This window comes from Carettochelys insculpta, chromosome 5 (genome assembly GCF_033958435.1).
Source record: "Carettochelys insculpta isolate YL-2023 chromosome 5, ASM3395843v1, whole genome shotgun sequence".
NCBI classification, from domain to species: Eukaryota; Metazoa; Chordata; order Testudines; family Carettochelyidae; genus Carettochelys; species Carettochelys insculpta.
Window position 1 is genome coordinate 129,439,708 of NC_134141.1, and position 15,431 is coordinate 129,455,138.

At 57.9% G+C, this 15,431-nt stretch overlaps 1 protein-coding gene across 5 annotated transcripts in view; it reads left to right on the forward strand.

Moving 5' to 3' along the window:
* Positions 1–15,431, forward strand: part of TLN1 (talin 1) — a 168,744-nt gene that overhangs the window by 87,386 nt on the left and 65,927 nt on the right. For 4 of the 5 annotated variants that reach the window (XM_074995927.1, XM_074995930.1, XM_074995929.1 and 1 more), the window contains exons 5-19: positions 124–276; positions 756–898; positions 1,431–1,558; positions 4,264–4,324; positions 4,823–4,927; positions 5,136–5,291; positions 5,616–5,717; positions 6,146–6,222; positions 9,154–9,334; positions 10,295–10,408; positions 10,948–11,056; positions 11,581–11,789; positions 11,873–11,971; positions 12,180–12,230; positions 14,518–14,685. In XM_074995927.1, the coding sequence (XP_074852028.1) occupies positions 124–276; positions 756–898; positions 1,431–1,558; positions 4,264–4,324; positions 4,823–4,927; positions 5,136–5,291; positions 5,616–5,717; positions 6,146–6,222; positions 9,154–9,334; positions 10,295–10,408; positions 10,948–11,056; positions 11,581–11,789; positions 11,873–11,971; positions 12,180–12,230; positions 14,518–14,685 (1,856 nt within the window). The remainder of the gene's footprint in view (positions 1–123; positions 277–755; positions 899–1,430; positions 1,559–4,263; positions 4,325–4,822; positions 4,928–5,135; positions 5,292–5,615; positions 5,718–6,145; positions 6,223–9,153; positions 9,335–10,294; positions 10,409–10,947; positions 11,057–11,580; positions 11,790–11,872; positions 11,972–12,179; positions 12,231–14,517; positions 14,686–15,431) is intronic. The other variant, XM_074995932.1, reaches the window with a different exon arrangement.

Below are 15,431 nucleotides of genomic sequence, written 5' to 3' on the forward strand. Positions count from 1 at the left end.
CCAGGCCTGTCTGTGCTCTGTAGGGTCTTTTGCAGGGGTGCTGAGCTAGGCAAGGAGAGCGCCGTGCTGTTGGGCGTTTCCCAGCCAGCAGCTGCGACGGGCGCCGCTCTCTCTGCCTTGCAGGCATCACCAATCACGATGAGTACTCACTGGTGCGGGAGATGATGGAGGAGAAGAAGGAGGAGGTCACCGGGACTCTCAAGAAGGACAAGACTTTGCTGCGGGACGAGAAGAAGATGGAGAAACTCAAGCAGAAGTTGCACACAGATGATGAGCGTATGTACCTGCACTATGCTGGGAGCATGGGGTCGGGGCCAGCCTGCATCGGGGAGATGGGGGAAGCAGATGCAGCAGAGTCCTGGCATTTCTCAGGGGACGACGTCGTTACAGGGATGACCCACCTGCTGCGATTGATCTCCAGAGTTCAACTGAGTGTGCCTACTGGCGAGGTGCTAAACTGAGCTCACAGGGCCCCCGCTGGCACCGGTATTTTCTACCCCCGCCACCCCTTTAGCAGGAGGTGGACGGGCGCAGGCTCCTCTCGGCCTCCCTTAGTGGAGATGGTGCATAAGCCCAAATTAAGATACATTGACTCCAGCTAGATAATGAGCACGGCTGGAATTGCGCACCAGAATTCACCCTCCCCTGGGAGTCCAGACATGCCCTTGCTCTCTGGGATGGGTCTGTCCCCCATGCCCTGGGCGGGGACTAGCTGTGGGCCAGTCTTCGGCCCCCTTCACCTCTGTGCTCTGCAGTGAACTGGCTGGACCACGGGCGAACACTGCGTGAGCAAGGCATCGATGACAATGAGACGCTACTGCTGCGGCGCAAGTTCTTCTACTCGGACCAGAACGTGGATTCCAGGGACCCCGTGCAGCTCAACCTGCTCTACGTGCAGGTACTGCGCCCTGCTGCTCGTGGGGCCAGCTAACCATTGAGCTGACAGCTGCCGCTGCTGCTCATGGGGCCAGAGAGCCGCTAACTAGTGAGCTGACAGCTGCCACCGCTGCTCGGGGGCCTTGCTCTCGGGGCCTGAGAGCTGCTAATGAGTGAGCTGGCAGCTGCTCTTGGGGCTTGCTCGTGGGGCCAGAGAGCAGCTAACGAGTGAGCTGATTACCGCTTAGGGGCTTGCTCTCGGGGCCTGGGAGCCGCTAACGAGTGAGCTGAGTGGCTAGTGATGCGCTCCACGCCACCCCCATGCACACTGCATGCAAGGCCCCTCCCCTCACTGCACGGTTACTTCTGCTCCCCGCCCTTCCCCTGCCTCCTCCCCGTGCGTAAATCCATTCCCCTTACCCCCTCCCAGCATGTGGCTCCTCCCCCAACCTCAGCCAGGCGTGGGGCTCCCTCCCCTTATGCTCTCCCCACAACATCAGCCAGCATGAGGGTCCCCTCTACTTGCTCCTGACTCACCCTCCTCCTCCCCACAGGCCCGCGATGACATCCTGAATGGCTCCCACCCCGTCTCCTTCGACAAGGCCTGTGAGTTTGCCGGGTTCCAGTGTCAGATCCAGTTCGGCTCCCACAACGAGCAGAAGCACAAGCCAGGCTTTCTGGAGTGAGTGTCACAGAATCACAGGGCTGGCAGGGACCTCAGGAATCATCTAGTCCAGCCCCCTGCTTCAAGCAGGATCAACCCCCCACTAGGTCATCCCAGCCAGGACCTTGTCCAGCCACGACTTAAAAACCTTGAGGGATGGAGAATCCACCACCTCTCTAGGCAACGCATTCCAGTGCTTCACCACTCACCTGGGGAAGTAGTTTTTCCTAATATTTAACCTACGTCTCCCCCTCTTCAACTTCAGACCATTACTCCTTGTTCTGCCATCTGACACCACTGAAAACAGTTTCTCACCATCCTCTTTACAGCTCCCCTTTAGGAAGTTGAAGGCTGTTATTAAATCACCTCTAAGTCTTGTCTTCTGTAAACTAAACAAGCCCAAATCCCTCAGCCTCTCCTCATAGGTCTTGTGCTCCAGACCCTTAAATCATTTTTGTTGCCCTTCGCTGAACCTGCTCCAGCAAATCCACATCCTTTTTTATGGGGGGGCCCAAAACTGGACACAATATTCCAGATGTGGCCTCCCCAGTACCGAATAGAGGGGATAACTACTTCTCTAGATCTGCTCGAAATGCTCCTCCTAATGCACCCCAGTGCGCCGTTAGCCTTCTTGGCTACAAGGGCACACTGTTTACTCATATCCAGCCTTTCATCCACCATAACCCCTAGGTCCCTTTCCATTGTACTGCTGCTGAGCCAGTTGGTGCCCAGCCTTTAACAATGTTTGGGATTCTTCCACCCCCCAGGTGCAGGACTCTGCACTTCTCCTTGTTGAACCGCATCAGATTTTTTGGCCCAGTCCTCCAGTTTATCCAGGTCACTCTGGATTCTCTTTCTTCCCTCCAATGTATCTACCTCTGACCCTACCTTTGTGTCATCTGCAAACTTGCTGAGGGTGCAACCCAGTCCCTCATCCAGGTCTTTAACAAAGATGTTAAATAACACCGGCCCCAGAACCAAGCTTTGTGGCACTCCACTTGAAATAGGCCGCCATCCAGATATTGAGCCATTGACCACTACCTGTTGGGCCCAACAATCAAGCCAGCTTTGTATCCATCTTATAGTCCAAGCATCCAATCCATATTTCCTTAACTTATGGGCACAAATACTGTGGGAGACCATATCAAAAGCCTTGCTGAAGTCAAGGTGTATCAGATTGGTCAGGCTGGACTTGCCCCTGGTGAATCCATGTTGGCTACTTTTGATCACTTTCCCCTCTTCCACGTGCTCCAGAATGGATTCCTTGAGGATTCCCTCCATTATTTTCCCAGGGATTGAGGTAAGGCTGACGGGTCTATAGTTCCCTGGATTGTCCTTCTTTCCTTTTCTAAAGATGGGCACTACGTTTGCCTTCCTCCAGTCATCCGGGATCTCCCCCGATCGCCAAGAGTCTTCAAGGATAATGGCCAAAGGTTCAGCAATGACCTCTGCCAATTCCCTCAGTACCCTGGGGTGCATTAAATCCAGACCCACGGACTTGTGCACATCTAGTTTTTCTAGATAGCTCAGAACTTGTTCATTCCCCACCGATGGCCGCCCTCCACCTTCCCATACTGCATTGTCTGGGACCGTCATGTGGAAGTTGACTTTGTCCGTGAAGACTGAGGCAAAAAAAGCCTTGAGTACTTCAGCTTTTCCTCCATCATCTGTCACTAGGTTACCTCCCTCATCCAGTAACGGCCCCACACCCTCCCTGATAACCCGTTTATTGTTCACATGCCTGTAGAAACCCTTCTTGTTACTCTTCACATCCCTTGCCAGCTGCAGTTCCAATTGTGCTTTCGCTTTCCTGATTACTACCCGGCATTCTCCAGCCGTATGTTTATACTCCTCCTTAGTGAACTGTCCCCGTTTCCATTTCTTGTATGCATTCTTTTGGAGTTTAAGCTGATTAAGACAAGCTGGTTGCCTACCATGTTTGCATTTCTTACGATGCAGTGGGAATGTTTGTTCCTGTACCTTCAGTAAGACTTCTTTAAAATACTGCCAGTTCTCTTCAACTCTTTTCCCTTCATCTTTGTTTCCCAAGGGATCCTGCTTATCCGGTCTCTTAGGGAGTCAGTCTGCTCTTCGGAAATCAAGGGTCTGTATGTTACTGCTCACCCTTCTTCCTTTCATCTGGATCCTGAAATCTACGATCTCATGGTCGCTGCAGCCCAGGTTCCCTCCCACTTCTATTTCTTCTACTAGTTCTTCCCTGTTTGTGAGCAGCAGGTCAAGTTGTGCACGGCCCCTGGTCAGTTCCTTCAGCACTTGTACCAAGAAGTTATCCCCAACATTCTCCAAAAACTTCCTGGGTTGTCTGTGTGCTGATGTACTGTCCAAGGAGTCCCTCCTCCTGCAGCCCAGGCACACCCAGTGCAGTGCTGGGCTGAGCCCTACTGTAAGGGCAGCGCTTCTGGTAGCTCCCAGGGATCCCTCTCTTGGCTCCTGGGGCTGTAGCTGCACAGGCTTTGGGTACCTCTGCAGCGAGCAGAGCTCTGCATGGGGAAGGGGTCCTGCTGGGGCCATGAGCTTCTGGAGTCTGTTTCCTCTCCCATGTTCACCTGCCCAGGGACTCACTTCCTGCTCATGGCCTGTGCAGGGTTCCTCTGGGGCTCCCGCTGGACCTTGGCACTGGGGCTTACCCAGGTCCATGCAGGGGATCAGCCTAGCCTGCACCAAGCTGTGCTGGTTAACAGCTGGGTCTGCTCTACCTGCAGCCTGAAGGACTTCCTGCCCAAGGAGTACATCAAGCAGAAGGGCGAGCGCAAGATCTTCATGGTGAGTGTGCATGGCTGGTGGGGTCCTGCATGCAGCCAGGCCCTGGACTCTCCCAAGGTCTGGACCCAGGAGAGGAACCAGCAGCCTGGGCCAGCCTCTCAGATGGGGCATGTGGGGCATGGTGTGCAGTTGACTCTGGGGGGAGCCATAGTGCGGGGTGGGGGCACTGCACTTGCCAGCAGGTGGGGGCAGCTGGGTACTGATTCAGGCTAGCAAGCACAGCAGCGGTGAGGAGGTGATGGGGAGTGCTGGGGCAAAGCAGTGTGGAGGTGAGCATCACCAGGGCAGGAGGGTACCCATGGCTGGGAGGGCGAGGGTGAGGGTTGGGGGCAGTCAGTGGGGGACAGGCAGGAAGGGGACGTAGTGGCTGGGAGGGTGGGGAGCAGCAGTGGGGAGATCTGTTTGCCGGGGGGTTGTGGCAGGCGGCTGCTGGGAGCAGCAGTGGGGTCAATGGCTAGAGGGAGCTGTGCGCTGGGGTGACCAGCTCTGCCCTATCAGGCTCACAAAAACTGCGGCGACATGAGTGAGATTGAGGCCAAAGTTCGCTATGTGAAACTCGCTCGCTCCCTGAAGACCTATGGAGTCTCCTTCTTCCTAGTCAAGGTGAGACATCGGTTCCTCCCCCCGCCCTGTGCCCCCTCCCTTCTTTCCTTCAAGCTGCTGCTGTCCATCACTCCTCCAGGCTCCCCGTGAGTTCGCTCCCCTGCGGCGCTGGAGCAAAGTCTGGGAGTGGGGCCTGGGGCTCTGCTCTGGCCATGGGGGACGGGGTTTGCTTGGGGGCTGCTGTAACCGTTCCCTGTCCCGGTGCTAGGAGAAGATGAAAGGAAAGAACAAGCTGGTGCCACGGCTGCTGGGGATCACCAAGGAGTGTGTGATGCGCGTGGACGAGAAAACCAAGGAAGTGATTCAGGAGTGGAACCTCACCAACATCAAGCGCTGGGCTGCCTCGCCCAAGAGCTTCACCCTGGTAAGGCTGTGCTGGGCTGCCTCGCTGCAGGATGTCACCCTGCCCCCCGAGCCCCGGCCTCTGTTAGCCCACACCCACCTCTGGGGCTGGGGAGCATCTGCTGAGAGCGCTCCCCACCCCCACCCCCCCGGGTGAGGCCTGGACTCTTGCCCCTCCACAGCGCTGCTGCCTCCCACCCAGGCTTCTCCTTGCTTTGGGGGCGTGTGGGTCCAGGGAGGGCAGAGCCAGGCCTTTGGCCCAGAGCTGAGTGCCAGCCGGGCTGGGCAGGGCAGAGCAGGGCAGCGTGTGCCTGCTCTTGTGCGACTCAGGGACCCGTTGCTGTAGGACTTTGGGGATTACCAGGATGGCTACTACTCAGTGCAGACAACAGAGGGGGAGCAGATTGCCCAGCTGATCGCCGGCTACATTGACATCATTCTGAAAAAGGTGAGTGTGAGGCAGGGTGTGTCCTGGAGGGGGCTGCTGGCGGAGCAGGCCCTGCTGGGAGCAGGGACTGCTGTACGGGCCGCGCTGACTCTGTCCTGCTGCACTTATGCCCGTGGGCTGGGAGCAGTCATGCTGCTGCACAGAGCAGAGAGCACCGGCAGGCGCTGAGGGCCAGCCGGCATTGGGGCAGCGTGGAGTGCCTGGCTGAGTGCTCGGCCCTGGGGCAGCCCTCTGCACCTGTCCCTCCCTCTGCAGACTCAGGGGCGATCCCAGCATCGCCCAGCCCCAGGCAGGGCTTGCTCCGTGAAGCAGTCCCTGGAGGGACGGGGAGTCATGCTGGCCCTGTCGCAGGGTCATGGTGTCATCCCCTCCCGTGGGGGACATTGATTGATGCACTCTCTTTCTCTCTCTCTCTCTCTCCCCAACAGAAAAAGAGCAAAGACCACTTTGGGCTGGAGGGGGATGAGGAGTCCACCATGCTGGAAGACTCTGTGTCCCCAAAGAAGTATGGCTCGCTCAGGGAAGGGAGGGCTCCAAGGCAGGACAGGGGTGGACCATGGGCTGCAGAGGGTGCTGGTGGCTTTTCCACGGCGCGCACAGCACACTATACCTGTTATTCTACAGAGTGGAAGTGGGGCTGTCCTGGCCAAATGCACTGTACTGCACGGGAGGGCTGCCAGCTCTGGGAGTGCTGGGAAGCGGGGCAGAAGCCTGACTTCAGCTCTGGCCTGTCTCAGCAGGACAGGAGCACATCCATCATTCCCCTTCCCCACTCCCTCCCTGGGCAGTTGCCAGCCTAATCGCAAACTGGACAGGATAAGGGAGAGGCTGAGCTGAGACTTGAGCCCTTAAGAATTAAAGGAGGGTGGGGAAGTAATGCCAGTTGGCCTGGGCTCCTGTCCATGCCTGTGCTGGCTCTACTGCTGTGATGAACTCGGACTTCCCTCGCGTGTGACTTGGTGCTGTGTGACGTATTTTAACTGACATGGGGCAGAGGCTAGGGACAGCTGATGGCCGTTGATGGACCCGTCCTCAGGAGGTATCCAGTTTGTCTTTGAACCTCATTACAGTCCTGGCCGCTGTGCAAGTGGTGAGGTGCTGAGTGACCCAGTGATGCAGGGCCCCGAAGAGCTAAGCAACCCGGGGTGCATACACAGGCAAATCTTGCCCGGGAGAGGACAGGTACTGGTACCTCTGTGTCCAGCATCTCTGGGGGACAAATACTGACTGGGAGCTCTTCAGGTGGCAAGGGAGGGCATGACATGGTCCCATGGATGGGGGCTGATGCCAGGTATGTTCAGACAGGAACGGGGGGTGTAAGTATTTGATTTAGGGTTGTGAGCCATTGAGCCCACTTACAGAGGCGGCCTGGGCCCCCATCAGTGGCAGCCTTAGAGCTGATCACCTGTTTTCTGAGAGTTGCTCCAGCTCACACATCTCAGCTCAGGACAAAATAGCCGTCAAATAGCACTTTAAAGACTAACAAAATAATTTATTAGGTGATGAGCTTTCGTGGGACAGACCCACTTCCTCAGACCATAGCCGGACCAGAACAGACTCAATATTTAAGGCACAGAGAACCAAAAAAGTAATCAAGGTTGACAAATCAGAACAAAAATGATCAAGGTGAGCAAATCAGAGAGCAGAGGGGTGGGGGTGGGGGTGGGGAGGTAGTCAAGAATTGGATTAAGCCAGGTATGCAAGTGAGCCCCTCTAGTGACCCAGAAAATTCCAATCTCGGTTCAAACCACATGTTAATGTGTCAGATTTGAATATGAAAGAGAGTTCAGCAGCCTGTTTTTCAAGACTGTTGTGAAAATTCCTCTTCAGTAAGATGCAAACTCTTAAGTCATTAACAGAATGGCCCCACTCCATTATAATGCCAACTAACAGGTTTGTGGGTCAGGAGTGTTTTTATGTCTGTTTTGTGCCCATTAACTCTTTGTCTAAGAGTCTGTTCTGGTCTGGCTATGGTCTGAAGAAGTGGGTCTGTCCCATGAAAGCTCATCCAATAAACTATTTTGCTAGTCTTTAAAGTGCTCCTTGACTGCTCTTTGTTTTGTCTAAGAGAGTTTGAAGTCTGTCCAATATACAAAGCATGTGGGCATTGTTGGCACATGATGCCATATATGATGTTAGTTGAGGAACATGAGAATGTGCCCGTGATTCTGTGACTAACCTGGTTAGGTCCAGTGATGGTATCTCCAGAATAGATATGTGGACAAAGCTGGCAGCTAGCTTTGCTGTAGGAAAAGTCCCAGGACTGGTGTTCCTGCGGTATAGACTGTGGTTGCTGGTGAATATCCTCATAAGGTTGGGAGGTTGTCTGTAGGAGAGAACAGGTCTGTCACCTGGGGCCTTCTGGAGTGTGGCATCCTGATTAAGGATAGGTTGTAGGTCTTTAATAACACGTTGCAGTGGTTTGAGTTGGGGGCTGTAGGTAATTACCAGTGGTGTTCTGTTCTTGGCTTTTTTGTGCCTATCTTGGAGTAGCTGGTCTCTGGGTATTCGTATGGCCCTGTCTGGCCCTGTCAATTTGTTTTTTTATTTGTCCTGGTGGGTAATTCAAGTTTATGAATATTTGGTAAAGATCTTGTAGTTTTTGGTCTGTGTCAGTAGGATCAGAGCAAATACGATTGTACCTAAGGGCTTGACTGTAAACAATGGATCTAGTTATGTGTGCAGGATGGAAGCTAGAAGCGTGTAGGTAAGTATAGCGATCAGTGGGTTTCAGGTAGAGTGTGGTACCGATCAGGCTGTCCTTGATTTGTACTGTAGTGTCCAGGAAATGTATCTCTTGCGTGGAGTAATCGAGGCATAAGTTGATGGTGGGGTGCAGATTGTTGAAGTCTCTGTGGAATTCTTCTAGAGTCTCTATACCATGGGTCCGAATCATAAAGATGTCGTCAGTGTATCTTGAGTAGAGGAGGGGTAATAGGGGACGAGAGCTGAGGATCGTTCCAGGTCAGCCATAAATATATTAGCATATTTTGGGGCCATGCGGGTGCCCACAGCAGTTCCACTAATCTGGAGGTATAAATTGTCCCCAAATCGCGTGAGAACAAAGTTACAGAGGTCAGACACCAGATTGACTGTGGTGACATCAGGGATGGTGTTCCTGGTTGTTTGTAATCTGTCTTTGTGTGGAACATTAGTGTACAGGGCCTCTACATCCATGGTAGCAAGGATGGCGCTGTCAGGAACTTTTCCGATGTTTTGTAATCTCCTCAGGAAGTCGGTGGTATCTCGCAGATAGCTGGGAGTGTTAGTGGCACAGGGTTTGAGGAGGGAGTCCACGTAAGTGGATAGTCCGGTGGTAAGCTCAGCTCAGGGCTGGTCTGTGGCCAGCGCTGAGCCATGTGCCGTGGTCCTTTGGGCCTTGCAATGTGGGACTCCCTGCGAGCTGAGCTGTAGCAGGCGCTCTGGTCTCTTGCAGGTCGACGGTTCTGCAGCAGCAGTTTAACAGGGTGGGCAAGGTGGAGCATGGCTCGGTAGCCCTGCCCGCCATCATGCGCTCAGGGGCTGGTGGGCCAGAGAACTTCCAGGTTGGCACGATGCCACAGCCGCAGCAGCAGATCACCAGTGGCCAGATGCACCGAGGGCACATGCCCCCTCTGGTAAGAGCTGCTTCTGCCTGGCTGGCTGAGCCTGGAGGTGTGCGGGAATGGGCTGCTCTCCCCATGCTGAGGGTCAGTCGTGCTGGATTATTTGGCACACTACACTCTCGCAAGCCCTCATCCCCAATGCAGACCCTTTTCCATCTCCCTCTGTGCCACCCCGCCCCCTGAGCCGCACCCAGCTGCCCGCCCGGTGCTGGAAGCTACCCCCTGGGCCAGCAGCCTGTGTACCCTTCAGTCCATGTGCCCTTGGGTCCTTTCTTCGGCCCAAGCCCCATGAAGGTGTGCCCCACTATCCCCACAGCGCTATCAGGGGCTTGTGTCCGCGCCTGTGGCATCTGGACCAGCTCTAGCTAGTGGCCCCAGAGTGAGGGTGTGGGGAGCAGCTTTCCCATGACCTGGCTGATCTGTCTTGCCCCACTTGCTACCCAGTGGAGCATGTGTCCTGCCTTAGCACTGGCTGTGCCCTCTCCCCTCCAGCAGGGCACCTCTCAGTGGTCTTGTGTTCTTGGTGGACAGGGAGGGGAGGCATAATGCAGACGCTGGCTTCGTGCATCTCCTTGACCCCAAGCTGTGGCTAGCCCTGAGCTGCCTGTGTTCCCAGACACCCCTCCAGACCTTGCCTTGTGAGGCCTGGCCAGGCAGGAGCTGCCTCTGGGTTTGGTCGGGGCTCGGCACAGGTGATGGCTTTGTCAGGGAAGGCCGCCTTTGTCTCCTAGCTGGACCAGAGGGCAGCCTCTGGGCCAGCCCAGTGAGAGCTGTGGGCTGGCCCTGGTTCCTCCCGTCATGCGATTCTGGCTGGGTCCTCTCTGCAGAAACACCTGCTTAGACCTCTGAGTTGGCAGCCGCTTTCCTGCTGCTCCACATTGGTCAGCAGAGCACCCACATAGGGTTTGGCTGGGGAGGGGCCAGACAGGTGCTCTCAGGGCTCTCATCTCAGCGCCTCCTTGTGTGTTGCAGACCTCAGCCCAGCAGGCTCTGACTGGCACCATCAACTCCAGCATGCAGGCCGTGCATGCGGCACAGGCCACCCTGGACGACTTCGAGACACTGCCACCCCTGGGGCAGGATGCAGTGAGTGCCTGAATGCCTCGCCTGTCCCATGCTGGTGGGGGGCCGGGGGGCTGTGGCAGGAGGGGTATGGGGCTGCTGGTGGGGGGCTTTGTTCTGGGAGGTTGTCTTCCATTGGGAAGGCAGAGCCAGGTCCCTGCAAGGGGCTTCTGCCTGGGGACTTCTGTCCCATGGATGGGGATGGGGCCCCAGATCGCAGTCCAGGATCAGATCAAAGGTCCATCTGGCCCTGTGCCCTGTCTGCCAGCAGTGGCCAGTGCCAGCTGCCTCTGAGGGAGTGAACAGAACAGAACAGAACAGAACAGAACAGGGAAGCACCCATCGATCCATCCCCCACACCAGTGCCCAGCCCTGACAAAGAGGCTAAACACCAGCCGTGCCCAGTCTGATGCAGAGCCACCCACAGACCCAGCCTCCAGGAGCTTAGTTCTTTTCTGACTCGAGGGACGGGGCTGAGGAGGTGCCAGCCGCGCTGGGATGGGTCCCCTGCTCACCGATGCAGCTGACGGGTCCCAGGGCTGACTCTGCTCTCGCTTCCTTAGGCTTCCAAAGCCTGGCGCAGGAACAAGATGGACGAGTCGAAGCATGAGATCCATTCACAAGTGGATGCCATCACTGCTGGCACTGCCTCTGTGGTGAACCTGACCGCAGGTGCGCCCTGGGGCTGGGCTGCAGGAGTGCCCCACCCTGCTCGGTCCCGCTGTGCCCCACCCTGTCCCTCCCTGCCATGCCCAATGCCTGGACCTCTGCGCCTGCTGCTAGCCAAGACTGGAGCTCAGGGTAGAGACTGTCTCCCTTCCCCAGTGTCTGTGCAGCACTGGGCTCCAGACCCTGCCCTACCATTCATGCTCTCTGTGCCCCTCTTGGGTCCTGAGGACCTGAGCGCCCATGTTCTCCCCCCACAGCCCCCGGCTCTGTACTGCTGTTCTCCCCTGAACATGAGAGTATCACAGTCCCCAGGGTGGTGCTGGCGTGAGATGCGTGTCCAGCCCAGCTGTGCTCTGGGACCAGGGTACCCATCCTGGAGGCTGGTGACTGCCCCTCTGGCTCCAGGGTGGGGAGGGGAGTCATGCCAGCTTGGGCACTCCTGTCTGCCTGGGGCAGGACTGCTGGTTGTCTGGGGGGTTGCGTGCAGCCCATGGCGCTCCTGATATGCGTGCCTCCTTCCCGCTCAGGGGACCCAGCTGACACGGATTACACAGCCGTGGGCTGTGCTGTCACCACAATCTCCTCCAACCTGACGGAAATGTCCAAGGGCGTCAAGCTGCTGGCTGCGCTCATGGAAGATGAAGGGGGCAACGGACGGCAGCTCCTGCAGGCAGCCAAGAACCTGGCAAGTGCCGTCTCCGACCTGCTGAAAACGGCCCAGCCAGCCAGCGCTGAGGTGAGTGCAGGGCAGGAGGGAGAAGGGGTTGGGGGCAGGAAGGTTCAGGGATTCTTGACCACATGTTGCCTTGGTATCTGCAGCCGCGCCAGAACCTGCTGCAGGCAGCTGGTGTCGTGGGCCAGACGAGTGGGGAGCTGCTGCAGCAGATTGGAGAGAGCGACACGGACCCTGGGTTCCAGGTGAGCAAGGCCAGCCCTGCCCGGGGGGCTGGACACCAGGAGAGCAGGTCTTTGCCCAGGAGGGAGGCCGGGCTGGGACAGGCACTGAGGATGGGCAGGCCAGGCTGTGTTCCACGGCTGGGCCAGGCCAACATGGGGCAGGGCCACTGCTGCCCCCAGCCTGAGCCTCCGCAGAGTAACACTTCTTCTCTTGTGGATTCCCGCACAGATCCTAGGCAGCCGCCGCACTCGGACCCTGCCCACCTCAGACCCCCAGACGGTAAAGAGGGGCTGAGCGCGGTGCCGAGCCCTCCTCGCGAGGCAGGTCCCGCTCCTTGGCTGGGAGCACAATCAGCTGGGCTCTCAGGGATGGAAACCTGTCAAAATCTGCTTTCCTGTCACTGAATCACAGGAGTTCATGCATGCGGGTCACTCTGCTCCCGGGACCCCAAATCTCCAGCACTTTCCCCATTGCTCCTGCAGCTCTGCCCTGAACCCTGAAATCCCCAGCGCTGTCTCCTCTGCTCCTGCAGCTCTGTCCTGCACCCCCATGTTTCCAACACTGTCTCCTCTGCTCCTGCAGCTCTGTCCTGCACCCCCATGTTTCCAACACTGTCTCCTCTGCTACTGCAGCTCTGCCCTGTACCCCCACATCCCCAGCGCTGTCTCCTCTGCTCCTGCAGCTCTGTCCTGCACCCCCATGTTTCCAACACTGTCCCCTCTGCTCCTGCAGCTCTGCCCTGTACCCCCATGTTTCCAACACTGTCTCCTCTGCTCCTGCAGCTCTGCCCTGTACCCCCATGTTTCCAACACTGTCCCCTCTGCTCCTGCAGCTCTGTCCTGCACCCCCATGTTTCCAACACTGTCTCCTCTGCTCCTGCAGCTCTGTCCTGCACCCCCATGTTTCCAACACTGTCTCCTCTGCTCCTGCAGCTCTGTCCTGCACCCCCATGTTTCCAACACTGTCTCCTCTGCTCCTGCAGCTCTGCCCTGCACCCCCATGTTTCCAACACCGTCTCCTCTGCTACTGCAGCTCTGCCCTGTACCCCACATCCCCAGCATTGTCCCCTCTCCCCTGCGACCCTCCCCGCAGCTCTGCCCTGCACCCCCACATCCCCAGCGCTGTCTCCTCTGCTCCTGCAGCTCTGCCCTGCACCCCCACGTCCCCAGCACTGTCCCCTCTCCCCTGCGACCCTCCCCGCAGCTCTGCCCTGAACTCCAAATTCCCAATGCTGTCCCCTCTGCTCCTGCAGCTCTGCAGCTCTACTCTGCCCCCCATAACTCCAGTACTCTCCCCTCTGCTCCTGTGTCCCCTGCAGCTCTACCCGGCACCCCCAAACCTCCAGCACTTCCCTTTCTGCTCCTGTTGTCCTTCCCACCCCTGGCACTGGCTGTTCATGGGTCAGTGGAAACTTCCTGCCTGGACTCGAGCTGGCTGGGGGGCTGCCTGGATGTGTTGTGCTTGTGGGATCCCCCAGACTGCCCTGGTGAGCCCCTTGCTGCTGGGCACCTGGCCAGGGGGCTGGGGGAGGGGCTGTCCCTGGGCACAGTGGGCTGTAGGCATCTGTGAAGGGAAGTGTTAGAGAGGCAACCAGCAGAGACTGGCCCATCTGAGCCTCTCACAGGCCCCCTCCTGGGCCCAGCGATGCTCTGTGCTTCAGGCCAAGGGGCTAGGAGCTAGGTCTGGTGGATCTCCAGTCAGACACACTTCCGAGAGCTGTGCCGAGTCCTGGCCTCTGCCCCTCAGTGGCCAGACCTGAGTGTATCCTCTTCCTGCCTCTGCATCTCTTCTGGGTGGCTTCTGCCAAGGACATTAATTTCGGGGGGTGCCTGGGAACTAATGAGGTTGGTGCATGCCCTCTCCTGGCCTGTGATTGCAGCTAGATTGGTGCTGGGTCGGGGGAGAGGGGCCTCCGACGGCAGCAGGTCGAGGAGCGAGGGAGGTAAGGCCTGGTGCGGGCTCTGGGTGAGGGAGCTGGCGTGCTGGCAGTGTGTGGGGGCTGTGCCAGGGCAGGCCATTCCTGGCCTGTGTGCAGGCTGCATAAGGGGTGGAACTGGTGGGAGGTGGGGCCTAGGCTGGGTGCTAGGTGGACAGCAGATGCCAGTTAAATTGGGGCTGGTGCACTGGTTTAATCCAGAATGGGGACTGCTTCGGTCTGGGGCAGGATGCCTGTGGCTCTAGGAGTGAGGCACTGTGTGCAGGGCCTCGGCTGGATGCAGAAGAGGGTGCTGCGGGCAGAGTACTGTGGGGCTGGACAGATTTTTGGATCTCAGTGTGTTCTGTGCCGCACCCCTGGATTGTGTCGTCAGCTGGTGTTCTCTGTGGCAGCCGTGGCGCTGCAGTGTTGTGGGGCCAGCTTTCCCTGTATCATGCCCATCATGTGTGCTGCGCTCGGTGCTGGCTGTGGTCCAAAGCGGGCAGAGCCTTTGTTGCCTGTTGCGTGTGGCGTTGCTGGTCGGAGCCCTCCATGGGCGGGTTAGATGAGCAGGTCCTCGGAACTCAGGTTTCCCTGAGGTGGGGTGGGCCTGCTGGGGACTGCCCTGACCCGCTGTGTCTACGCCCCCAGGAAATGCTCATGCAGCTGGCCAAAGCTGTGGCCAGTGCAGCTGCCGCACTGGTTCTGAAGGCCAAGAATGTGGCCCAGAAAACAGAGGACTCAGCACTGCAGACTCAGGTGATCGCAGCTGCCACACAATGTGCCCTCTCCACTTCCCAGCTGGTGGCCTGCACCAAGGTAAGAGCTGGCTCAGGAGGCAGGCAGGTCACCCTTCTCTGCCTACACTCCTTCCCTGCTCTGCTCCCAGTACCAAGCACTCAGCTCTGCAAAGGAAAGAGCATCTCCGCGCGCTGCAGTGCTGCTTGCTCTCAAATGACGATAAACCCGCTGTGCAAGGCAGTGCCAAGCGAGGGCGGCATTAACCCTTCCTATGCTGCGTTAACCCTTGCCACACTGCAGCGCCAGATGGAAGGGGGCAGCATTAGCGCCCCCTGCAGTGCCGGGGAAGGGGGCAGCATTAACACCCACTGCAGTGCCAGGGGAAGGGGGCAGCATTAGCGCCCACTGCAGTGCCGGGGAAGGGGGCAGCATTAGCGCCCACTGCAGTGCCGGGGAAGGGGGCAGCATTAGCGCCCCCTGCAGTGCCGGGGAAGGGGGCAGCATTAGCGCCCACTGCAGCGCCAGATGGAAGGGGGCAGCATTAGCGCCCACTGCAGTGCCGGGGAAGGGGGCAGCATTAGCGCCCGCTGCAGTGCCGGGGAAGGGGGCAGCATTAGCTCCCGCTGCAGTGCCAGGGAAGGGGGCAGCATTAGCGCCCACTGCAGTGCCGGGGAAGGGAGCAGCATTAGCGCCCGCTGCAGTGCCGGGGAAGGGGGCAGCATTAGCGCCCGCTGCAGTGCTGGGGAAGGGGGCAACATTAACGCCCACTGCAGTGCCAGGGGAAGGGGCAGCTTTAAGCCTCACTGCACTGCAGTGATGTGGGG